The 27,712-nt window shown below is 38.7% G+C and overlaps 1 protein-coding gene across 1 annotated transcript in view; it reads left to right on the forward strand.

The window, feature by feature from the left end:
* The first annotated feature begins 2,486 nt into the window (after positions 1-2,486).
* The window catches only part of rxfp2a (relaxin family peptide receptor 2a), a 42,076-nt gene continuing 16,850 nt past the window's right edge, over positions 2,487-27,712 (forward strand). The window contains exons 1-9 of the mRNA XM_080040368.1: positions 2,487-2,772; positions 11,209-11,352; positions 14,985-15,068; positions 15,260-15,365; positions 19,843-19,914; positions 22,025-22,096; positions 24,180-24,251; positions 25,284-25,355; positions 27,630-27,704. Of these exons, the coding sequence (XP_079896494.1) occupies positions 2,685-2,772; positions 11,209-11,352; positions 14,985-15,068; positions 15,260-15,365; positions 19,843-19,914; positions 22,025-22,096; positions 24,180-24,251; positions 25,284-25,355; positions 27,630-27,704 (785 nt within the window). The 5' untranslated portion in view covers positions 2,487-2,684. The remainder of the gene's footprint in view (positions 2,773-11,208; positions 11,353-14,984; positions 15,069-15,259; positions 15,366-19,842; positions 19,915-22,024; positions 22,097-24,179; positions 24,252-25,283; positions 25,356-27,629; positions 27,705-27,712) is intronic.

Consider the following 27,712-nt stretch of genomic DNA (forward strand, 5'->3'; position numbering starts at 1 on the left):
ATTCCTGTCCTGCCAAATTTCAGGACCTGAGGTATTTTTAAAAGCTGTTGACTTATTTCAGGGTGATTTTTCTTTTAGTGTTATTTCCTCCTCTTTTTTCAGTTATAGGGTTTTCTACTCCTGTCTTTATTTCGGTCCCTAGCCTTCTGCATTTTACAGTAAATGCAAGGCTTCTGAACAAGCCAATTCAACTAGCTGGGATTTACAATTTGTGAGCCTTGGAAACTTTGGAAGTTAATGTTTCATTTATTTTCCTCTCTTAGCTTCATTAAAGGTGCTACAAGGATCTTTTAAATATTTCTGAAACAGTCTGATTATTCCTCTGATGATCAATCATTACATGTAACAGCAAACAAGACCATCAGTGCAAAGAATGCTATTTTCATATAGATTTTCTCAATGCCTTTGTCATGGGTATGCTCGACCAGGAACAACAGCTGGCATAGTAGAAACACTACTGCATTTGTCCAAAGGGGGTTCAAGAATGAACAAAACCTGAAAGTTCCTTGGAGAACCTTTAACCATGGTCAACAAAATGCTTTTTGTTTGCACTGAATGTTCCCATAGGTGTTAATTGTATGAGGACACATGTTGTTTGGCATATACTGCTACCATTGAACAGGTGTGTAAATAATTTAAATCAGACTTAAATTTTAAATCTAAATACAGTGTGTTTCAACAAACACACTTCTTAAATATAAAAGTCCCCCCTCTATCTCTAAACTATAGTAGCTCGGTTTTTCAGTTCACCAAGTTTTACAAATATGGTATCATATGTTGTCAACAGGGGAATTGTACCATAAAAAGTGTAGGTGCTATAATTTTGCTTGCCTGTAAATTATGCAGGTGTTTATTTCCACAGTGTAACAATTTGGTCTGGCCCTGCACAACGCTGCTAACTAGAAATATATTGCCAATTGGTTTTGCCAAATGTGTTCTTAGGGGAATGAAATTACTGCCTGGATTGCGTTTCACTTGCTAAGTGTTTACCAGTGAGGGAAGTGCTAGGCTTCCTCTTTGACTGGAGTTTGCCCAAGTATGATTGGCTACCAGGGACACTTCAGTAAAGGCGCCATGTCTTGTGATTGTCACTGTCGCCTTTTGTTGAAATTGAACCAAGACTTTCCCCAACATTAACCACACCGGACTCTGAAGGGAAGTCACATAGCAATTCCACAGATATCTCAGAGCGTGTACACAGTAAATATAAACTTCAACTTTAACTTTATATAACCAATATCTTATTGGTTCCCAGAAAACAATGGGTTTTGCAACAAAATAACTATAAAACAATATACATACACAAAGGATAGAAGACATTAAAATACAAAAAGTCTTAGTATAACAAATATCAAATTCCTAAACAACTACACCTGAAATCAAAGATTTTTTAGTCTATTTTAGACTAAAATTTAGACTTTAATTTTAGACTTTTTTGGCACATTTAGCTGCAGACACAAAGTCAAAGTCACAACATCATCCACAGAATGACCACGATCATTCCATGAGCAAATATTTTAAATATGTGGTGTCATGCTGGTTTTTAGAAAGCCTAGAAAAGTTCTAGTTTTTTGTGTAAGGTGTCGGGTACAATGACTCTAATGATCAAGTTTTGTGACTTGTGGACCACACAGCACAGGTTTTTGCATGCATTTTAAAATGAATGGGTGGTCATTTGGCCACACAATATCCAATTCTGCTCATTACATCCAAATTGCACAGACGCTCACTGCAGGGCTGTTGGCAGGCCTGCCTGTAGCTTTTAAACACGCTGAAATTAGAAAAAGCAGTGAAATGCCCATTAGCAAAAAAAAAAAAGCAGAAGCAATCAACTACTTGTGAAAATTGTTTGGCCCATCCAGTCCTCCAAATGGTTGAGTTCATATTTGGCGTGCACTATAGGAGAACAGCACAGGCCTGAATGCTCGACCCTTACTAGTGTGGGTAGCCTATGAGGTGGCTCTGTTTGCTAGCATGGTGGCACTTTTCCCAAGAGACTTGTAGAATCAATGTAGGCTATATAGACACAAGAACATTTCTTGTGTTTTTATACAGCTTTCAAGGTGATGTTCTTTGGACTTTTTCCCACTTGTTTAGAGGGACTTGCTGCTAAAAGTTCCTCAAAAAGCTAAATATATTAAAAATAAATAAACCATGGCCTTCATCTTCTGCTGCTGTCACCTTCACTGAAGCCACTCACCTACACCACCACAGGCATTTCACATATTGAATGCTTGGGGCAAGGCCCAAAGAATGTAGAGATATGCCTACTACTAGTATTTTCAAAAGCACAGAGAGAGAAAGGAGGTGAATGGACCTGTGTTTGTGTGCGTACGAGAGAGAGAGAGAGAGAGAGAGAGAGAGAGAGAGAGAGAGAGAGAGATAGAGAGAGAGAGAGAGAGAGAGAGAGGGTGGCGTTTCGGCATAGTATTCACAGAGGAGGACGTCGTGGAGGGGTTATCTCTGTTTTTGCGCACGGGCTCGGTTTGACTTAACCTCGCTGCTACTTCTTCATGATGTATCCGATGTTCTTCAGTTCTCTTGTTTTTTTCGGTCATTTATTAGTGCCGGGCATGCACTAACAGACTGGACAGACTTCTGCTGACTTATAGCTCGCCCAATAGGTTTTCTTAAGGCGGGAAACCCGTCCGGATTTTTTTCCCCCGAGGCATCAGAGCCAGATCATGTTGAGCGCAGAGGGAGGACGGAGCGTCAGGATGGATGTACAGGTCTTCATCCTGCTCGTCCACCTGGCCCATACTGAGATCGGAGGTAAATACACATGGACCTAGATTATTCTTTGACATACTTGATATTTGTATACAGTCATCTTTCTATGGTCTCATTCATATTTACAGGTTGTAATGTAGGCTCTCTAGCCTATAGGCTATATTAAATAAGACTCCACAATAAACACATGGCTCTATGTGTTTAACACCTCCACTCAGTGGCGATTCTAGAGGGGGCCTGGGGGGGGGGGGGGGGGCATGCCCCCCCCCTGAAATCTTACTGAACGACCCACCCCCCCAGTTAGGATGTTTTTTTTTGTTTTTTTCCTGATATGTTGCCTTGTTCGGAGATGATATGTATTTTTTTTTCTTTCTTAACTTTTTTTTGATAGGTAGTTGCCACGTTCATCACACAAACACTCCAATCCACTGATATGAGATCAGTTTGCAATTTTCAAGTACTAAATTAATGGTAGGACTGTCGCCACTAGAACTGGTCTCTGGTCAGCAAAGGTCTTGAAAACAGCATAAGTGTGCTTGTGACATGCGTGCCACCCATGCACGAGTATGGGCATGTGCCCCAGCAGATTTTTGAAATCTGAATAAAAAAATAAAAGTTTGTAGTTAGCAAGTGTAACATGTTCGTAGTAAGGGCAGAATTTCATAAATAAAGGTTTATTTTTTTAGCAAGATATTTGGTCAAAAGCTAGTGGTCATCCGTCCCTCTGTCAAGTTGTTAGGCATCTGGCTGCTAGCAAGTTATGTTGTCTTGCTAATTTTACTATTCATCTGAACTGAAATAAATGTTGACTTTTTTCCTTACTCTCTTCGCCAGAATGCACCAGAATGCTGTTAAAAACACAAAAAAATCTTCTGGGGGGGGGGGGGGGGGACCCCAGACCCCCGACCCCCTTCAGGGGATTAGTTTTCTGACAAACATTACAATGGATACTAACATGATTTGGGCATTTGGGATTATAAATTATCTTTGAATTGGCTGTACAGCATATCACATGCTATTCATTCAGGTATGCGATGGCCACCCCACTCTAGCTCTGTGGCCCACCTTGGCCACCCCAGTCAAAATTTCCTGGAAACGCCACTGCCTCCACTTGCCCTGTGGTGAGAATAACTATTTAGTAAACACTGCATAAAGGCTGTAGTGATGCGAGTTGGAGATGTGTCTTTGCTGTTCAATAGATGAGAAGAGAAGGCTATGATCACTGTCGTCCTTACAAATAGGCTATATATTTATATATTTGGTATATATTTAGGATGCTTTCCAAAATCAGAGATTTAGTGAGGTTTAAATGAATAGGCATGGATGAAATTCTTAATTAAGTGTTGACATTAGTTCATTCAGATAACTGTATGCATATCATCAAAAGTAAATAGTCAAAAGCACATCTTAAAAATGTAACATTACACTGACATTTCTTTGTTCTTGGTATGATATCTTAATCTGTCAGTTGTTTTGATGTTGGTATTTTGGGTCATTATTTTTTAGACAGTGATGGGGAATTAGCTGGTGTCAAAATATCACAAAATTCAATATCTGATTAATGTCTTATTCATTCATGCGCACACCCACAGTTTTCCATCCACGGGTCCTGTGACTCATCTTCAGATGCCCTATTGTGTCAAAATGTTTGGATGAAGTCTTTTTGAATATACATTATTCCATGCATTATATTGGATGTGTTTTATCCTAAATGGTACACATTATTTTATTTTTGTTGTTGAGTTTACATCAAATTCATACAGTGTCAATTTGAGGAAATTAATTGTGATTGGTGACATAGATATATTGGCATGCTTGCAAAATGTAACACAGTCTTACCTCATTGGTTGCTGAAATTAACTTGGTAAACTCTATGTTTTTATTGCTTTTTTAAAACTTGACAGTTACAGTGATTCACTAGGGTCGATAAGTAAGAGATATCAAAGATAGTTGGAAAGAGTCAGTGTACAAATTAAATCACCAAGAGGGCAATTTAAAAAAGAAACAAAGCGAAAACCAAACCCAAACAAAAACAAACATGCATCATTCAGTATCAGTAAACAGCAAAACAATAAAGACTACACACAACAACACACACTTCACAGCACCATGTGATTACCTCAGCCAGGAACCTTTTGAAAAAAAAGGTCTATAATCTATAATCTTATATTGGCGTAACAGAGGACGTCTCCAATTAAGTGTCAGGAATGCTGTGGAGTTTATGTGTTTAAACTGAATCAAGTCACAGTGCCCTGTAGACATTCCCCTCAACCATTTGCATACGTATTTGAGATGATGTATTTAGGCTTCTAACACCTAAGCCGTACCAGATAACACCAGGTGAGCAGGCAGCTGCTGATGTGTGTCAGATCAAATCGTCGGCTCAAAGGAAATCTCCAGCTCTGAGATACAGGAGAATTAAATGCAGCAGCTGCAGCGACAATGCAGCGCTGATCAGGATTCAGACAACCATCAACATCACCATTTTGGGCCGATATTACATAAGACAACGGTAATAGGATAACTGTCATTTATTGATGAGAAGTTGTTCATATGGCCATGAACATAAAAAAACCTGCTTATTTCAAAATCTTGCTCATTTAGATTGAGTTCATTCTTGAATTCTTGACTCAATTTATCAATTTAAATGATTACCATAATGTATGTTTGGGCTTGGTAATAAAGAGCTCAAAGGTTAAGCAAGATTTATAAGCAAAATCAAGTTTTCAAGATTGTGAATTCGGTTCAAAATCACAGAATATTTGTATAATCATCACTCACTTGAGGAGAAGGTAGAGTTGATAAACACCTAGGTACAGACTGGAGGGCTTAATAAAGGCTGGGAACAGGGACAGTCTTGTGTGTCAAATTGAATCCGCTCTTCTGGTCTAGGAAGTATGAGGGACTGATTGAAATAGACTTTTCTACTATGTCTCAGTCTCGGTGGAAACTTTACTCAAGATCGTCTCGATAATTGCCTTATTTCGTTTGGCAAAGCAAAAATTTCTTTTTTACAAATCTGTTATTATAGTAGGCAGAGATGAAATAGAATGTAAAGGACCTGGGAAAGAATAGCCGTGCACCGCCCGCAGACAATGGGTGTTATTCTTCTTTTTTATTAGATGCTGTTTTTCTCAAGATTTTTTCAATTAACTTATATTTGACATTGGTTGAAGTTGTTTTGAAAACGTTAATTGCACAGCATCAAACACCGCAGGCTTACATTTAATTTTAATAAGACAACATAGATGGAAGTCTTCCACACTGTGAGACGACAATTGAAGCGCTTAACCACGCACAACTACAAATAAATACTCAATACAGACAGGGACTAATAATTAAGAGACATCTATGTGTCTAAGAAGAAGTATTATTGCCTGATGTGGATCGGTTCTCAATCTGTTTCAGTCTGCTTTTCATACTGCACAAACTGTGATGTTCAATAAGAATTCCTTTAGTTATGATGTTTGCTCTATGCCTTTTAGCGTGTGTATTTTTCCTATGACAACTGTCTGATAGAATTTATCTACAGAGATTTTATTCTGACCTTTTCTTTTATTAAGAGCGCTGTACTGTGCTCACACTTTTTATTGTTCTGGCTCATATTGCCCAGGACAATAATCAGGTTAGAAATAAAAAATTCACTGTTTAGAGGTAAAGTGCTGACTCAGTTTTAAAGGGTGTTTACATCCTTATTAGGTGAACAACAGAGTGGGATTTGCAGCCCGATCGTTCTCACTGAACGTCAGCTCTTTAAACTCATAGTCAGTTTAATTCCATCTCCAGTGTGTGTGCTGGAGGACAGATCCAAAGTAAATGTGTGTCAGTGTCCAAACAGATTGCGTATTGCGTTCACACCTACCATGGCAGAAGCCCATGTATTATAAAATGAATTTAGTTGTGGAGAAGTAAAAACTATTTCTGGTACTGATTGCATTACATTTAATTTTAGAAACTATTAGAAATTATAAGAACATTGTAAAACATTTACAGTGTTTACTAAGCTGCACATTTTGGTATAATGTTTCTGTTCATGTCCCTGGATAAATATTTAAACCCTTTAGAAGAATAGAGGCAGAAGATGCAGCTGATGATAATATGAATAAAAGTTTAAACAGGCATGTGGACACACAGCTAGATGTGTTCATTTAATTTTAACATGGAATGAACAACTTGATATGTGTTTTAACGTGCACTGTACGCTGATCGTTTTAATCTAAGACTATTTATTTTGAAGGTGACAACAGCATGAATTGTCAAGGATAAATGGATATTAAAAAATGGGTCACTGAGCTTCATGACTGTGAATACCAAATGAGATCATAAATAATTGTAACTGAAAAAGTGAAATCTGGAGAACAGTCTGCAAGCTTTTAAAACTGTATCTCTAGTTGGAGGAGATCTTTCATGTTTTCAGATGAGGGAAACATAGACTGACCAAACACCATATTGTTTCTTCTGCAGTGCTTTATAGTGTCTGTTTTCATTTTTATATTCGACATCTGCATCTCAGCAGAGGTCACACTGCGGATGCCATGTGATCACTGCACCATGGCGATCTTGATCAGTTACTCCTGCTGTGTTACTCAGCCGGATAGGGAGTCGCTGAGGAAACGAGAGTGATACAAAAATCAGGGATCAAAGCGTTAGATCAAAATGAAGTCTTTCAAAGAGTTTGGATTAACATGTTGCGACTTCTCTTTGCGCTGTTTTGACCAAACCAAGTGTAGCCTTGAGAAATGTCTCGAGGACTTTATGTTCAGGGGAACATTGGCTGCGAACTGCGGTCAACACATTACACTAGGAACTGCAAGAACCAGTGAGGTCGCATAAATCAAAAACAAAATGCTTTTTTTACTTTTCTTTTTTACATGGAAGAAAGAACCTTTCTAACTTTAAAGCAGCTATATTAAATTTGTTGTCTCAAATGTCAATATGAAAACAGTATGAAATGGGTTGCTTGTAGCGATGAGCCTGCAGAATGTTTTGTTTCTTTTCCTCTGTTTTCCTGCTTTGAAAAATCGAAATGTCTTGCCTGTAAAGAGGTTCATTAATTACGTGTCCACCAAGCACTCATAACTGTGGGGCCCTGTCCTGCTGCACACCTGTGACACATCGTTCAATCAGCCTGCCTTCCCAGCTGCTCCTCATTACCAATTAGTGTCTGACTGAATCTATGGTTGCGTTCCGAATCGCATACTTTCTACTATATAGTATGTAGAAAAAATATTTAGGATGTCCCGATTCTTGTGGCCAGATTTAGGATGGTTAGAAGTATCCGGATGTCCTACTTCATGCGGCCAAGATTGTTAGTGTAGAAAACTGCATCCTATTTGGGCGATTCTGACCCACAATCCAGTGCGCACGTGAAGTGACGTCACATCGACGAAGCCTCCATATGAAAACAAACGGGGATGCGACGGATATGAAAGCAAGAGGCAAGATCAAGACGCAATGTTATGATGAAATAAGAGAGTAAAGTATGTCCCAATAGTATGCCTACTGCATCCTAACTAGATTATTTTTATCGTCAGATGTAGTATGTAGAATAGAAAAAATAAAGATTATGCGATTCGGAACGCAACCAGTGTAAAGGCTCTGGCTGTGTTTGGAAGGCCATACTAGCGTCCTACATCCTACATACTCACCATCTATATACTTCATACTGTCTACTCAAAGATCGATTGTGTATGCGAGGTGCGTCAAAACGTTTTCAGTTGAAGTATACTCAAGCAATGAAGAATTTCTTCTTCTTATAAAATTCAGGCAGTTAAGACGCTGTTTAGCGTATAACCGCCCTCCACAGGTTAGATATTCAACTAGATGTTTACAGTCCTGTGTTCATCATCTGTGTTTTAGACCTCTTGTTTTATAATTATGTTTTGAGGCGGAGGATCCCTCCGATGCTCTGTGTCCGGATCATCATCAGACAGCACTCAGCTGTCTGTCAGTGCGCTTCCATGGCACAACTAGATTGGATTATCACATATATCGAACAAGACACTCGAACGGACCGTGTCACTTGTCTGAGTATACATGGCCTTTCAGAAATCGGATAAATGTCCGATGCATGGCTAGGTGGCGCTGTAGCCCTTTCAACCATGCTTTCAACAAGTGGTTTTAGAGCCACGTCCGGTTCCCTTCCGTCAATAACCCATGGTGTAGCCTATCACGCGCAGGCACACAAGCACAGAACGAGAAGTCCGATATGCGATATCCAATCCCTGTATACATGCAGAGAGAAAGCCGACAATGAACGAATTATCTAGGTGTTCTTATCCGACTTTTCTTGTCCGTTATTGTGCCGATTTGTGTCCGAAGTAGATCGGATAAAGGTGTTTACATGCAGTTTAAAAGTCCTGTTGAGGTCTTATTTGTTTAGTTATCCGATTATGAGTCTGCATGTAAACGCACTGACTGAGTTGAGCTGGACGAGCTGCGGTGTGTGGAACAGCGATCTGTTCTGATCTCTCTCCACTATCAGACTCACATCACTCATTTCACTTAGTAACTCTAATGTTGTTAGGTATTTATCTTCATCTCTTATCTATTGTAAGAGTGTATGAATGACTGCACGTACAGTTGTCAGATCGCGGACCCCAAACAATGTCGTTGCCTAGCAACTTGCTCGAAAATATTTCATTTTCCTGGGCGGGTAGAATTGACCCAGTGCATTGTGGGGCGGTTGAGTAGGAAAAGTATACAATCGATTCATACCCAAAATCTTCCCGGAAGTTAGTACTCATCCGGGAATTTCTCGCATACCCAAACTCGCATACCCAACCGTCACATACTCAAATTGAAGTCAAAATGAGTATGAGTAGGACGTTAGTATGGCTTTCCGAACACAGCCTATGTCTATGACCAAAAAGCAGAAAGAAGAAATGTCAGACATATTACTGTGTGACAGTGCTCCGGTAGTAGCCTATGCGCCCATCCAGAGGCTGCAATGTATTGTGTTATGACGCATTCAACTTCTACTCGGTAATTATGAGCATCTGACCTTCTAGGGGGCTCCGGGGGAGCATTCCCCCGGATGATTTTCGAATGCTCCCCCGGACCCTCCTAGAAGGTCCAGGGTCCACAACACAGTCTCCCAAATTCCTGTGAGAAACACTGTGTGTGTGCATGGTTATTAAGAGTCATTAGACCAGGGGTTGTGTTATACACGTAATGATTTTGTCATTCATCAATAGAAACATTGTGTTGTTATCTGGCTCGGAGAGGGACCAGTCACTCATACGTTTTGGACTATAGACAAACATAGCTTTTACATGTTTGTATTGTAAGACCGCCTCTCAGAGGGCCCATCAGGACTTCCTGTATAGGGGCCCAGAATTTGGTGCAACGCCCCTGCACGTACACAACACATAAACATCACAACCGGACACTTAGACCTGTGTGTTTTGAAAATTCTAATTCTAAAGTACTTCTGTACTTGTGGGGACAGGGACAAATTGTTCTACTGAGCATGTGCCACCCTTGCTCAAGAAGATGCTTAATGCACAATGTTCACATTGTTGTTCTGTGGTGTGTATTTTGCGTTGTCATGTGTACGGAGAGATGTTCTAAAACACACACATAAGTACGGTAATTTTCCAGCAAACTCAGAGGGGAATTCTGCCGTTAAATCTCAAAATATGTGTGACTCATAATGTGATTTAGTGTGACTATTGGCTGATTACTGGTGAAACGAACTAACAAAAAAAACACTTCCAAGAAGTACAAGGAAGAGCTTTTAGGTCGTTTTATATGCAGTGCTATAAAGAGGGAGTGATGCTGCATGTGGCCCTTGCAGATGTGACTAGAGCCTTTGTGTTAGCTGGCAGACAATAATTAGGTTATTTTCATGGCTTGTTTTATTGGGCTAGAGACAGCTGCACTAACTGAACATGCCAAATAACTCAGTGCCAGCCTTGGGTCTGGCGGCTGACTTGTGGAAATAAATTAGCCTATGAGTCTGTGCTTAATGATTAATCTTTATTTGAATAAAACCAAATTACTTAAGATAAACAAATGTTTCTGTCTGTCTGTCAGATGTGTTCAGCGGTGACACGACGGGAAAAGTAGAGAGAAATCAAGTTATTTTGTTCATCATTTTAGAAAAGAAGCAGTCACTTCTGTCAAACTCTGGATGACAGCTTTAATTGCTTTTGCTTTCTTTGACATTTTGACCTGTTTTGTTTATTTACAGAACACACTAAAAATAGAAAAATTATCTCCTCTGGGTTGTTCTTTTATAGCGCTATACTGTTTATTATTGTCTATTCATATGCCACTATGAAGTAACTCCATTCAGAAAATGCAAACAATTAAAGAAACTAACACCATGCAGTCACACATGTTCATGCTCTTAGTGACACAGGACAAAGTTAGTCTGTATGATATATGCATTTGTACTAACACTTTTGACTATAGAAATGTAATTGTAAAACATTATCTTTTAACCTCAGTCTCTGTCCTGCATTTGTCCTCCAGCATTGCCGGCCAGCAGGATGGACTTTGGGTCTGGTTGCCCCCTCGGACATTTCCCATGCGGGAACATGAGCGAGTGCCTCCCACAGGCTTTGCAGTGTAACGGACACAAAGACTGTCTGAATGGAGCAGACGAGCGGCACTGTGGTAAGTGAAACACAGATGGCAATTTTCTGTGAAGAGAGCTCAATAGATTCCTTCTCTCTCGTCCAATTATGATTTAGTCAGACCAGATGTTAGTCCAACTAAATAAACAAACTTTAGATGAAAGCAGACACACACAAAAAAACACAGCCACAAATATCTACTTCCATTGCACTTAACCACTAAGTCACTACAGCTTCTTGACTATAAACAGGACGTGCACGTTGGAGTCCTTCATTAAACACGGGAAGGAAAATGGATGAGAGTGGAACATTTTATTATTACAAATCAAATATTGTACCAAAATGTTTCCCACGGGAACAGTCTCAGCTCAACCACAGTGAGGCCTTGCAGCTTTTCCAGCAAATGGATCTGACTCTCAAAGGTGATCAGCAAGAACAGAGGAAAAGGCTAAGAAAAGCTTGTGGACTTCAGGCAGAGCTGATCCCGTCCTGTGCAATGGAGCAAGAGAGAGGACTTAAATCTGTTCAAAGCCACCATACCCAAGAGCTGGAGAATTTGTAAAAAAAAAATAAAAAAAAAATAGGTAAGGTGCTGGAGAGATTGGAAAGAGATTCTGCACTCCCCCTCCATTCACAGAGGAACACGAACTGAGTGTTTCAGTGAAATCAAAGCCCAGCTTTCAGTCAGTAACCTAAACCAACTTCCTGAGTGAAGCTCAAAGTGACAGTTAATTATAAAGTCATTGAAGTCATTGTGTGGAGAACAACGAATGTCATGATGCTGAATGTGGCTGAGGCAGTAGCTTCTAGCTATGCTTATTTACCTCATTCAAGCTTATGAATCAAGGCAGCCCTGCAATTTAAATATTAATCACGTAAGGAATTGAGGATGACATCGTTGCACTGTTGATACATTTAGCAGGTGCTCACAGACGTCCTCCTGTCTATGTAGATTTGGCAAGGGGGAAGAAAGAAAAAGATTGCAGATTTTTTACTTGGCTTGGTATTATTCAGAAATGCCACTTCTGTTCAAATTTATTTTGAGTTTCGAAATGAAAAACAGTAACTTGTCATTATACCCCGTATTAATTTTTTTTAAAAGAGTAGTTTGTTTCATTTAGGCATTGTTCTATGAAATATTTATTTAGATAATGTTAACCAGAGCATTGGATGTCAATTTGATTCAAATGAATGAGATACAGACACACACACAATTATTCTGAGAGCAAACACAGTTAGATCTCTTTGAAAACACCTGCGAACTGCTTCTAGACGCACGGAATCCTTGCAACCTGTCACAAATAATCCTCACCACACTGTTATCCCTGAAACCTATTAATTCACTGAGAGAAATCTGGGCCAGAAAAACATCGAGAACACAAGAGCCAAGTTGAGTCGTTTAAAAAGACAACTTGTCTTTGCTGATGCCCAGTTTCAGAGAACTGCTCCGTTCAACTCATATATTAAACTCAACATAACATCTTCCATATTGTGGGGAACAGACATATTTGCTTCTCATGAGAAGATTGGTATGACTTGGGATATCTGCCGGTTAGATTCATATTTAACATACGTATTGAAAATAGCCATTTTCTGTGAATGTAATATAGCTGATGCCAGACTGACTTTCTTTTAATTTAACGTGCTATGTTAAAGGGTTGGTACAAAAAAAAAAAACACACAAAAGTACACTAGGAGTTTTCTTTTACTTAGATGCAGACAATTTGTTTCGGTTGTTTCTCAATCTCAGTAGGGTGACCAGATGTCCCGCTTTGTGCGGGACAGTCACGCATTTCCATTACTTTTCACACGTCCCGCAAATTGAGACGTTGTCCCGCATTGTTATTGACAGTGAGCCCCCCTTTTTAAATGCGTGTTTTATAATCTGGCATTTATCGGATATCTGTGTAGAGACAGCAGTCTCCGTTTGTGTGTGTGTGAGTGTGCGTCTCTCCGTTTGTGTGTGTGTGTGTGTGTCTCTGTTTGTCTGTGTCGCGCTGCTGGGCTCAGTGGGCTGTTACTTCAAAATAAACTCACTTTTGTCCAGTGAAATGCTAATGTGAAGCCAGTGAAATGCTTTTAATGTGAAGCTGCAGCCTTAATGCTCAGTTTGTTTAACAGTAACTTAACTGCTGCGCGCTGATCTAAAGATAGTGTTTTTTAATATAGAAAGCCGTGTCTCTGGCATTACCGGTGGTGACACAAGTTTATTTTGCTAAAAAAAAAACGGCACATTGTCCCGCACAAACGTAGTCTTTGTCCCACATCTGGTGAATTGGGATCTGGTCACCCTAAATCTCAGTGATGTTGATCTCCTTATCTCATTTAAAATAATCCTAAAAACATCATCTTCTGAAACACATTGTATATTGTGCAGAATTAGGAAAACAAAAAATTCTCTATTTGAGCTCAATCAAGAAGAAGAAAAAATGTGTCCTCAGTTTGTTCATGGTGGTGCCTTCCTGCCAACACACAGAAACTCATTCTGGGCTTTATTAGCAGTAAAGTTATTCACAGCCGTCTTGTTCCTTCCTAATTCTCCTCTGTAAATATTTGCATGCTGAACATTTTGATCAGAGTTCTGCGTAAACACTTCAGACTTGTGTTTGCTGAGTATCTGACATTTGAACGTTGTTTTTAACAGCGACACTTGTTTCTTTTACAGTGACATGCTAAGGTTGGTTTTGTGTCATTCAGTAGATCAATATGCACACATATCCTTTACTATAATTCCTTTTTTTATATGAATACCTTTTGTTGAGGAAGAGTGTCCTTTCTTTGTTACAAGCCAATACATTTATCACGTTGCAATCTCAGTCAAAAGGTAATTAACTGAAAGATTTTAAATAATAAGTACATTCAAATAATCTTTATTATGTATATAAAGGTTGTTCCTAATCGGTCCTGAAGGAACTTTCGCTCATAAACTGGCTTAACCCACACACCTTTGGTGCATGGGGTCAGCAAATGTAGTTAAGCTTTAGCAGATACATTACAAGATACAAGATATGAGGCCTGATTTCAGCAGCAGATTATTTGCTCCGTACTTGAGTGAGGGGGTAAGGATCATATTCAAAGAGTTAGTTTAGGTCATTGTTAGAGAATGGTGTCACAGAAGGTTCAGTATATTCATAGAAGGCAAATCCTGCAGGGAATAATAATTATGTTGCTGATGCAACACCTGCTTTTCACTTAAAAATATCTAAAGCTGATCAGAGACTCATTCAGATAGTCAAATACAATTAGTCTGGAACAGGAATTTAAGTGGCTGCATTGAATTGGTCTCAATGACCATTAATCAACTATATCTAGTCCCTGTTAAATCTGTATGGTTGAACTGACATTTGTTTTATTTATTTAATAACTGGTATTTAAATGTTTCGAGATCATGCCAGAGCAACTGCAGTCTCCTATGAATTACATTTGACTCTCAATTAAAAAGTTCAACCTCTGATGGTGCCAGTTCACAACTTTTCAAGAAGTCATCCAAGTTGCAAAGAGCTGGCTTCCAGCACTGCAATGATTTATCAAAAGAGAATTTAGCCTCCATGCGGGTGATAATCTTGCGCCTCAGCCAAGAATTATTTCTAGTGAAATCAACACCATCCAGCTGCTTGTTCTTCTCTGTCTGTGGCATGCAGATAACTATTGTACCCTTGTTTGCCTCTGTAGGGGACAACATCGGGTTTGCCGACTTATTTGGTCAGACAATACAGAATGCTAATTCTGTGGACCAGTACTTCCAGAATGAGTGTTGTAAGTATGTGTCTGTGTCTGTACAGTATTTGTGTCTGACAAGAAAAACTTGTATTACATGTGGAAAGCTCATGATAACAAATGTATTGGCAAATGTATTGGCGTGCATGTGTGTGTGTGTGTGTGTGTGTGTGTGTGTGTGTGTGTGTGTGTGTGTGTGTGTGTGTGTGTGTGTGTGTGTGTGTGTGAAGTCTTACAGGAGTATCCAGAGAGTTGTGACTGCATACAGACCGACGTTGAGTGTGTTGAGGTCAACCTGCAGGATGTTCCTCTACTGTCTCCAAATGTTACCTGGCTGTAAGTCTCCCCTGACTGTATTGTGCATGTGTGTGTGTGTCTGTGTGGGAGTCTGGCTTAAGTCTCTTTGAGGGACGAGCGACCTTAGACCAGTTTATCTGGGACTGCTTGTTCTATCCGGGATTGAAAGCCATGTCCACAATTGGTAATAGCTGATTTTTGGGTAAGGGTTGGATTCAGGCAAGTACTGGGAATTGATAATCAAAACATGTAATCTTGGTAACACAAATCTGCACAAGTGGAAATCTTGAAAGTGTAAAAGTCAAGTGAAAGCTGTAATTGGGTCATTTTATGTAGTGAGTTAGTGAGATGCAGGCAACCCTGCTTGTTAATGCACATATCTATTCAGCCAATCACATGGTAGCAACTCAATGTAGGCAGTTATTTTGGCTTACATGTAAGTCTGACAGCCACCGACATTTCTTCAATAACTCTTAAAAGAAACGCCTGTTAGGGTGATTGAGCACTCACATTTAAAGTCAGGATATATTTGGCCATACCACATATTTTTAGGGATTTATGTCTAACATGTCCATCAACTAAATGTAAGCGGCAGTGCCCCTTCTGGTATCAGCTGAGTCATAGGCCATGTCTGGATATTGCAACCTTCTTTTTTTTTAAAGATATTTTTTGGGCACTTTTTTTATGCTTTATTGATAGTGCAGAGAGACAGAGGTGAAATGGGGAAGAGAGGGGAGTGACATGCAGAGAGCGACCGCGGGCGGGAACTGAACCCGGGTCCGCTGCTGGGCCCGGCCCCGGGGTGGGACGCCCTACCAACTGAGCTAAGGGTGCCCCTATTAAGGATATTGCAACCTTCTTAAGATCTTTTAATAACACAGTACATAATAATCTGCATGAGTAACATAAATAAACTACCTTACTAAAAAGTTTCACACCAAAGTCATAAGTCATGACCGCAAGGACAAATCAATATGCAATGATATTTTGGTTCTTTTTGCTTTTAGGTGCTCACATGCAATTGGAGAGATTTCAATTAGGTTCCTGTGGGCATGGACGTCGATTTGGCTAAACAAGTGGGGGGGACAAACAGGCATTCTGGAGTGCATTTTCAAAAGTGGGGGGGACAATTGATGATAATGATATTATATAGTACTGTTTATGCCTAGACTGCTTTGTTTTTTGTGGGCGGGCTTTCCGCACCGAGCAGGTAGGCCAGGTGTGTGTTTGTCATGATGAAAACTAAATGTCAAGGGAAAGAGGCGGTGGTTTAAAAAAGTATTTCGACCGCTTATTAACCTTCCTCTCGTGTTAGGGTCGCCACCGACCCGTTTTGGTTTTCAAATGCATAAAAGAACCACTTACATTTTGTTTATTGCTTCAAAATTTCTTGACTTTGTCAGGAACCTCTATTTCAACAAAATAAAAAAAATAAAAAATGTTTCACTTAATTATAAAATGCTCTGGTGGAAATTATAACACTGGTGGTGTTAGGGTCGTTTTCGACCCGGTTATAGAATAAGATGTAAAAAACAATAACTAGAGCCAAAACTGAAATCTTAAGTGCACTGTCAGCCAACACAATGACAGTTAGCTCCTCTCCCAATCATGTGAGCTCTGGGGAGGTTCTCATTTTGACTTTTTTTGCCCTTATACCTGCATAAAAGCGAAACAAACAGAAGGGCATATCCAGACATGTGAAGTCAATTCAGTATAGAGTTAGTGACTTGCAGAGTGCACATCTCCTATTTGCAGTATTCAAAAATGAGGAGATATACAGTGAGCCAAGTTCTGGATCATGTTTTTGGTGAAAATGGCCACCTGATTCTAAAAATAAGAGGTGTCAGGTCTGCCGAAGCACTAAGGACAGAAAGATAAACGGATTGTGCTTTACCTGCAAGAAATATCTCTGCAAAGAACACTAAAAGTGTTGCTTTTTGTCACACATCTGTACACACACACATACACATGCACACAGAGACTTTTACTCTGTTTCTTTTTACTAGTTTTGGAGCTAGTAATTGATTTCAATTAGTTTGATTTGTTGATTGGTTGTTGTTTATTTGACCTTACAAATCTATATTTTGTGTTGTGACTTGTTCTGGTTTTCATTGTGTGTTTGTATAATGCTGAAATAAAAGTTTTTTTGCTCTTTTCTGAAATAAATATTTATGGGTCATAATTGACCAGTAACACCATAGATGTTAAAAAGGTCAATAATATTAATATGAAAAAATAAATAAAACTAATTTTGTTAAGAAATGTGTTCTCATACCCCTCAGTAATAATCAGGTAACACAACAACCAAATATTTATATATATGATTCTCTTAGGTTCATTTTACCATTTTTTAAACTGAAATTGAGGCGCATACTGACAAAAAAAAAGGCCCAGCCGCCTACACCAAAAATATTAAAAACAATATTTTCATGGATAAGGAAGCCTAACAATGTAACCAAGAGATGAGAAACAAAAAGGATGATAGATAATTGTTTTTAGTGTTTTTTACAACTGATTTCAGACACGGGTCGAAACCGACCCGCTAACACCATGGATGGTAGCAGAAAGTTAACACAGGAGGAAGGTTAAGTTCACTCGTTGCTTAAAATGGCTTATTCGTTTCCCAGTATATTTTACTTTATTTATAAGACAGTTTTGTTATTTTTTGAGATAAAATAAAGGCAATAATTTTTTGAAGTCGCGAGTGCTCGGAGATTTTTGGAAGCTAGTCGAGCTGACCTCGCCTTCTTTACCCACGGCTGTACCCAAACAAAGAACAGCCGAGACGATGATACTGTCATACTTCAGAATGTATAACAGGTTTCAACATGTGAAAATAAAGTGACAGCTGCGCTAACTTGATCAAGTAGCCTAAGGTCAATATTTTTACAGTTGTGAATGATGATGCTGTATTATTCTAGTACTTGTTAAACATGAAGGCTATTGCACCCAGATTACCCGCGCGCAAAAGTAAAGCTGCGTGTGTGTGTGTGTCCTTGATTAATGCGCGTGCGTGCACCCCCCCCCCCACACACACACACACACACACACACCTGCCAGGGACCTTCGCCGAAAGGAAGGAGAGAGAGAGAGAGAGAGAGAGTTAGGACCGTTACTTTGTGTATTTTCTAAGAGTTTTTATTCTATCTGAGTAATTAGTGTAGACGTGTCAGATGAATCGACACATTTATTGTGATGTTTTATTATTCTTCTGCAGCTGCAGTTGGTGCTGAACATAAATTGCAAACTGCGCGCTTACAGATGCCACCGCAGGCTTAATATTCACCATTTGCTTAGCTCTATTGATAATGATAAAGAGAAGCTTTATTTAAACACTGTCCATGTGACGGTGGTGATTGATTCATTGTAACTTTGTTTGCTAGATAGAATCTCAGCGGCTGTCTCCCCTCACATTAAGGCTACATTTTCTCTATAGGCACGCAGTCAGTCTTGCGACACAGTGCTGTGTTCTAATTAAAACCCGACAGGAATAAGTTGGCTACAATTGCCCCGCACGGCCACCGAATAGTCGAATCTCTGGACTGAAAAGCATATCTGAAAAGACAGATCTGGCGGGGGGCGGCCGCTCGTAGATTCGCTCGGTCGAGAGGGCGACTGCGCGCCGGGCATCACTGGAGCTTCTCCCCGCTGGGAGAGCCAGCGAGTCGGGCAGGGCTGGAGCGGCTCTGCCCCCAGCTACGGCGCATGAACCACCGAAACAAGGATAGGCGGCGGCCAATCACGGTCTCGCGCGCGCACAGAGAGAGAGAGAGAGAGAGAGAGAGAGAGAGAGAGAGAGACCTTGACGCTGTGTTTTAATACGGCTGGACGCACTCCATGTCCGGCTTAAAAAGTGGGGGGGACAAAATGAGTCTTGACGAAAAGTGGGGGGTACATGTACCCCCCATCCCCCCCGTAATCGACGTCTATGCCTGTGGGTAAAGCCCTCTTATAGTGTGCGATTTGATGTAGTGCTGTATAAATAAAATGAACAGCCATCCTTAGCTTGCCTGTATGAAAATGTTTTTACAGTGACAGGATTGTAACAATCTTGTTATGTAACCGGAGTTGATATATTTGCACTTATAGGCGAATTTGAAAGCCCATTGTTGAATATGAAGAACAATGCTGCTTTTTGTGTTATCTTTGCTGACATTAGCTTGAGATTTGTTGCTCTCATTAATCTGTATTGTGACTTGAGTTTTTAATATTACCAATGTGTTTTATTGTTAAAAGAATTATTAATATTATTTGTGTGTGTGAATGAAGTGTGTGTGTGTGTTTGTTTGTGCACCCTAAGGTGCATTCAAGGGTGTATATTTTCGTTTAATAGTCGTACTACAGCTTCATGTGATGTGTAAGCGTAACAAATGAGTTCAGTCTCATTAGAGATTCAAACAAAGCACATAATGCTTCAGGCCTTTGGTCCTCTCTCTCTCTTCTATCTGAATGTAAATGCACTTCGGATGTTTATGTACATTTATTGTGTGTTGTGTTTTTCATTTTTCTTTCACAGGTCACTGAGGAGCAATAAGATCCGAGTGTTGTCCGACTTTGTTTTCTCAGAATACACCAACCTAGAGAGACTGTGAGTATCTTGATCCTGCTTTCCACGTCCTCACAGTGTAACACTTTTGATTGGTTTGGTCATCATTCTTGTGTTTCCGCCAGTAAAGAAAACAGGCAAAAAGCAGAACCATTTAGCAATTACTGGAATAAAAAGGCAGGTACAGACATTGATGAAACGATGAATAGACATTGAGCAATTTAAATTGACATTTATGTGAGCACAAAAAAAATCCTTTTTATTCAGCAGTTTTCATTTTCACAATTAGCTACTAATGGTAATATATTTTTCTCCTACTTGATCTTCTTATAACAATATGCCAATTATTTCACTCACATCTGCAGTGAGTTGCATGAATTAACATAGGTAATGACGTATCCAATAACACTACAATAAGCACCAGGTGTGAGGAACACCTTACTACAACGTTCTACATAATTAGGTAAAGAAGTTGTTTTTCTCTTTAAAAACCTTAAATAAAATGTAGTAAATACAAAGCTAAATAAGTCCTAATGTACTAGCTTTAATCTAGCTTTAGAGTTACGTTTTTTTTTAAACATGATTAGTGTTATTTCAAAAATAGTGATTGCAGACCTGACCAGGTAATTTTCTGTGACGTGTTTTCATTGCAGTGCAGTAAGCCTGTCAGAGAGTGAGACAGATTGCGGCACATAAAAAACAAAAGGCACATCCAAACTTGGCTATTATAGTCTTAATGATATCATAATGTTAACTGCTATTGAGGGTCAGTTTCTGCCATCTACAAGTTATATTAACTGTTGGTGTAATACTTAAATAAGAATGTAATGATATTGTATAAATATAGGTGATTGTTATGACAACAGTATAAATGCCACATAAGCTGCCTATTCAAATCTGTTCAATTATTACCTCTTCATCATCTCTGGTGTCTCTTTTTCCTATCATTTGCATCATCTTGTCTTTTTAAAATGCTTGTAGAAAAGCAGCATAGATCATTGGGACAAACTGCAAAGAGCCACAGCTGTCATCCTCACCATCACTGACAAACACATTCAACATAATAATTGATTAACAAAATGATAAACTGAAGTCTAGGAAATCAAGGTTAGTTAAAACCTCTAAAAAAACTGAAACAGAAATAGAAAAAACAGCAAAACATAGCAAATGTTGTTGTTGTGTTTTCCTGCTTTCATATCTGACATTATTTAGTTTCAGTGCCCCTGACTCCTGGAACAATTTACATCAACAAATTAAAATAAATACCTTCAGATCCTTTAACAAATTTAGACATATTATCTTAAATCTGCCGAACTCTACCTGTAACTGTTTTAATTAGGCTATATTGTACTTTCACCTATTTAATTTGAATTGCAGCCATTCTAAAACGCTGTCTAAACGTTTCAATTGGTTTGTCTCTTTATCAGCTTGTTGTGTATTAAAATATTTATTATTTCTACTTTGACTTTTTAATGACAGGTGATTGGATCTGTATGCAGGTTATTTAATAGAGGCTAGACTATATATATTATCCTGGTCAGGGGGAAATGTCGTAATTTTTTAGCCTAAGGCAAACACAGGCAAGTGTTTATGTTAGCTTCGGATTGATAGGCAAGCACACACACACAATCACACAAAACATTTTTTTAACCTTTTTTTCTACAGGTTAATCCCATTGAGACCGAAAACTCTTTTGCAAGGGAGACCTGTTTTCCTTTCCCACGTTACCATTCACACGCACATTCATACACCGATAGCAGGCTAACTATCGACATTCACACGAGGCAAGGTGGGTGAAGTGTCTTGCCAAAGGACACAACAACTATGACACAAGTTTGTGCAAAGCTACGCATTTCTAATTTTGAATCACATAATTGCTGGAGTGTGTTTTTAGGTGTGATAATTTGCACACATTTTTCCGGCCCATGTTAATGTGTGGAGAATATGCTGATGAGAGAATCACTCTGTCACTCTCACTGAAGTTTTAAAAGTGGAAGAGCAAAGATGATAATGAGGATATTTGTCAAGTATTATATTAATTACTTTGATGCGTATGTCTGCATTAATGAGCTGTATAAACTTAATATTTATGAGAGGGCTGAGTGCCTAGAGTGGTAGAGCTGAATTATGATTTTGTTTTTCTTGTTTCCAGGTTTCTACAAAACAACAGCCTCCAGTCCATATCCGAACATGCCTTCAGCGGACTGCACAATCTAAAGAGGTTGTAAGTACCCTGTTCACATTTTCTAATATTTATTTTTAAATAGGGGAGAGTGGCCTAAGTTGTGCGGTTGGGGAAGTGTGCCATCCCTTGTTTCTAGAAAACCATAGAAGAAATTGGAAATGTGACCACAAATTTAAGAAGAGCCATCCATTTGACTCATCCTGTAAAGAGGGGAGAAACATGGAATAAGATATAAGCACATTTAAGCTCTAAAAACAGTTTTTTGCCTTTCAAAGTAAAATTTCCATGATCATGGTTTTTTGATTATTGTGTCTGAACAATTATAGACACATTTGAAAACATTTGACACATTTTTAGTGCTTTAGTATGCTACACTTTGTGTCTATATAGTTAGCACAATGTCAGCCCTAAACTGCTGCATCATGCCTATTATCCAAAATTCTGGGGTTGGTGTGATTTGTGCCAAACGGCCTATGTGAGTTATAAGTAAGTAAGTAAGTAAAATATATTTATAAAAGCACATTTATGACAGTTTGCACTGTCCAAAGTGCTGTACATAGTGCATTCAGTGGATAAACAATGAAGGTAAAATAACAATAACAAAAACAAAAGACATAAAGCCCATACATCCACAAATATAAACAAAGATAGTAGTGCAGAGGTAAGATAGTTAATGGGCAGGAAAAACCAGGGTGTAAAGATTGGTTTTGAGCCTTGATTTAAAGGCAGAAATGTAAGGGAATCACATTTGTTAGATGGCAGTCACAAGCACGGAGCAACTAGTACGAAGTACATTTCTGAGAGTTGTGCCAGTGGCATGGCTGTATACACGCTGGTCACCAAAAAGAAAGTGATTGTCTACAGTAGCTTAGAAGAGACTGACATCTCCATTCCACTTAACGACACCACTGATGAGAGTTCAGATGGCCAGAAAGATGATAATGATGACTTTGTCATTGTGAGCTTTGCAGGCAAAACCACCTAGATCTGCTAGGCCTTGTTTAAGAAAATTGACCTTCAATCTTTGTAAAATATTTACTTTATTTACTTTAAATAAACCTTAAATAAGTAATTGCCTTATGGATTTGTCTTGCATTACAGTTTATGAGATATATATCAATGGCACAATTTACCCCATGGTATTCTCTCTTGTGGCACAACTTACACCACACCGGGGGCAAGTTGTGCCACAAGATAACTTTTTTTCCGAAAGCTTTAGTTCTTAAACAGTTTATTCCAGATCCAAAGTTTTTATTGCCAGGGATGCACAACATCCTGAAATATATGTACATATTTGAGTTGGAGACATAACTGGCAAGGCCTCACTTTAAAATCACTTTGAGTAAAAAGTTGCACAACTTAGGCCACTCTCCCCTACATTATTTATAGATTTATTTTGATGAACATACACACACATAAAAAACACTAAGATAAGGAATACAAAAATAAAATATAAAATAAAATAAAATAAACAACAAACATGGCGTACTCTAGTTTACAGCATTTTCCTATATTTCAATCTTTACTGTAACAGCTATGTGGATTTTGTTCTTCTTTAGTCCTCTCCACTTGTCCCTCCAGAGGGAAGGGTCACTGCAAATCAATACAACGTTCTTGTGATCACCCATCTTTAGGGCACAAGAGGGCACTCAATGCTTTGATGAGTACGAACATTATGTATTGCCTTTGCAGTCACAGCATCTCAACCTAAGTGACACCTATGGGAGGTTTTTGGACAGTCCTCTCCAGCACCATCATCAAAACACCAAATGGGAATATCTTTAGCCTACTTACACACTTCATGTTTTTTACCTTTATGTCACCTGTGGCCTCTCTGTATAATATTTTACATTTGAGAAGCTGAAACTAGAATATGCTCAGCATTTATTGCTTGAAATATGACTGAAACAATTAATGTGTCATCAAAATATTTGCAAATATCAATTAGTCAATGTATCAACTACTTGTTGTCTACACAGTGTGTGGTATATATCACTTTAAAACATTATAATTGTTTGTTTGTTATGTGTACTGTGTGGGTCTTTGGGAGCTAGAGAAACTGCTTTTAGAAGATGAATTTTCATCCGTCCTCTCTTCCTCTGCTTATCACTCTTTCCCAAAGGTTTCTCAGTCAGAACTTGATATCTTCCCTTAGTCCTGGTGTGTTCAGGGATCTCCATCAGTTAGAGTGGCTGTGAGTTACACACACACACACACACACACACACACACACACACACACACACACACACACACACACACACACACACACACACACACACACACACACACACACACACACACACAAACATGGGAGCTGTTGTGTACTGTGGTTATTTATGAATGTAAATGGAAGGACACGGTGCGACTATTAAAATATACAAGAGCACATTCAAAGACAGACATAGTTCTAGCAGTAATTATTATGAGTCTTTATGGTGTAGTCATGTTCGATACTCATGACTCTTTTCCATGGGAGTCTTTTTAATCATCTTGAACCTCCTTTTCAGATATCAATTTGGGATTTTGTGTCCTCCCAAAAACAAATCCACTCAGGGGAAACTCAAATATTTCAACCTCCTGTCAAACAGTTGAGCAAAAAAAAAAATATATATATATATATATATAAAAGGGTTATGTATGTATGTATGCTTTACTGCACCTCTGTTTTATTTCAGTACAGAACACTTCAGATTTTAAGGCAAAAGGTTGTCTCATTTGCTAAAAAATTAGCTTTAGTCAGGGACAGTTAGCTAAGCTTTGCAAAATGCTAGCCTGTCTATGTGAGAAAAAAAATTAAAATAATACCAGCACAGCAAATATATTTTTTAAATCCACATGCTATATCTTGTTAATGTTAAAGTAGCAGGGGCAACCAGCGGAGACTCCAGGAAGTCACAGTTATAGCGCGTAACTGTAAATCAAAATGTTGCATTAACATTACTGGAAGTGTTCAGAATACCCAAATAAGGCCAATGACATTTCTTTAAACTTTGAACAGATCCTGGCTAGCTGTTTTCCCCCTGTTTCCAATCTTTATGCTAAACTAAGCTAATCCCCTGCCGGCTTTAGCTATTGAGCATATACATCTTCTCGTCTTTACCTTGGTAAGAAAGCAAGTAAGCCTCAAAACCTTCCCAAAACCATTCTTATAATAACAGTATACAAATGTATTGAGTTTGGTTACATAATTGCATTATTTAATTCTGTTTTGTTTTTTTCTGCAGAATGTTGGATCATAACCCACTGAGCATCATGTCTCAGGATTCTTTCATTGGGCTCCAGTCTCTTATGTACCTGTAAGTTACATTGTTTTTCTCATTAATCTTCTGTATTACATTGTTGACTTATATCTATTCTCAAAATATTCCAATTAATATGTTATGAGTTCTCTGAAAGAGAAATATATGATATTTTAATATCTTTATGAATGAAAAGGAGAGAACCACATTTACTCTACCTGTTTAATTAGTTTATTTATTTGATCAAAATGTTGAAATTCATGTAAATCATTGTGTGTTGTGTGAGTTTCTAAAGGTGTGAAGTGTGCCGAAACTCCTACCTCCAAACACCCACAGGAGATCAAAATATTTTATGCTTGTCTGCTCTGCTTTACTCTGCCATTATGACTACATTTCACACCTCATTTCATGCTCATTCTTGCATCTATGTAATGATTCCGATCAAGCATGGAGGGATTTAGCCGACTATTATGATGGATGTTGAGTTGTCTAGATGTCAAAAATATCCATTTGTATGTGTCTATCATGAACCAGAAAGTCAAGACAATTCTAATGTATTTATGCAACACATTTAGAACAGGTGATGACCATGAAACTGTATGATGATACATTTAAAATTAACATATTTAAAACTGAAAATAAAGCAGTAGACCTTCCATTAAAATAATAAAAGCTTTTTTTCTTTTCTTACAGCCATGTCTGTTTCCATCCTGACATTGTGCTTCTGTCTCGTCTCTTTATCTGATTGTTCTTTGTACAATTAGTGAGATGTTGTTTCTCCCGGTCCTTCTTTAGGATGCTTATCTGCCCCTCAGTTCATCTCTCTCTGTGTTTTCTTTCTCAACTTTGTCCACAACAAGAAGTACCCAGGTCTATAAATGTCCCTTTAGAGTTCATGCGTGATGGATAAAAGCACTTTAAATCTGCTCTTTGTCTGCCGCTTCAAATAATGTTTGTACCTCCCAGGAGTGACTGCGTGACCATATGTTTCTCCTTTTGGTTTCTCTGTCCCTCTGCACAATCAGAGGAGAGTTTGTTGTCCCTTGTCCCTGCTTCGTCTCCCTTCACACACCAGTCTGAAATGCTGCCATCCCAAATTTTCAAAGGTCTGTTTTGAATGTGAAAACTGTGGGAGCTGAGATCAGACTTCAGGCTTTATCATAGTTTATCACTGTCTATGGAGATTTCATTCCGTTTAGTTCAAAGACCGTATCAGACAGTTTTAATCTTTATCCCATTAGCTACATATCATATGCTTGCGATTTGTTGCAGACAGTTTCTCAAACCAAATGCTTTCAGGCAACCATTAATGCTTATCTCAGTTCCTGCCGAGACTTGAGACAGAGATTTGAAATTGATCTGGGGTACATCGTTTTAATTTGTTTAATCCATTATTCCAATAATCGGTGTTAATGCAGTTTTCATTATAATCGCTCTGTGTTGTATGCATTCAAAAACACTACGACAACAAAAGTCATATTCAATTAAAAAGAAAAAAGAAAAGATTGGCCTTTCCAAAAAAAAAACAATTTTGCTCAGTTTTTTCTTTTGTGCATTCGAGGGTTTTGCTGAATGCTTTCAGCTTTCAAACAGACATTGGAGAAATCAACATGAAAACTCCCAAAACTGGGAAACTGTGTCATGCAAAGATGAATTGCTTGCCACATTCCCATAAAAACACCCACAAAAAATACAAATAAAGATTCATGTATTCACTTATTTTATTGCTGTATACAGTATATGATATATATGGTATATGCTGTAAAAATGTGTGTATTAACTGAAATTCCTGCAGATCTGATCTTGACCAGTCTTGACATAAAACTGTATTCCGCTTTGTCTGAGACCTAGACATAACAAGAACAAGTGCAAATGCCGTCGATTCTGGGACTGACTCTCTCTAGTTCTACCACACTGCACTACTGTTTTTAGATTGTTGGATGCTGCTGTAATTATACACAGACATGGGTTTCTGTTTTCCAAGACAATGTTCTTTACTTATTTATAGTTGCAGGGTAACTGTTTGAAGTTAATAGGATTAGACAGCAGTGCAAAATGTCCATGCAGTGAGATCAGCTTATTTTGCATAACTGAAATTTAATTTCCTTATCTCTTACATATCTGTTACAGATTTTCTGTTCTATATTTGGTCCTTTGGCCTTATCCGTTTTTTCTTTCTGTTTCAAAACAAGTCACCTAACCTTTTGTCCTCCAGGTATACAAGCTGTAAATGAGAGTTGACAGGGATGGACCTGTGTTCTCCAGTGGTGGTGCTATGTCGGGGTTTAATGTCTGTTGTGCAATAACATGTTTTCCTTCCCTTTCCTTCAGATCAATGGTGGGCACCTCACTGCAGCAGCTTCCTCACCCGAGCTTCTGTCAACACATGCCTGCCTTGGACTGGCTGTGAGTCT

Source organism: Ammodytes marinus (assembly GCF_949987685.1).
Source record: "Ammodytes marinus genome assembly, chromosome: 14".
In the NCBI taxonomy this organism is placed as follows: domain Eukaryota; kingdom Metazoa; phylum Chordata; class Actinopteri; order Uranoscopiformes; family Ammodytidae; genus Ammodytes; species Ammodytes marinus.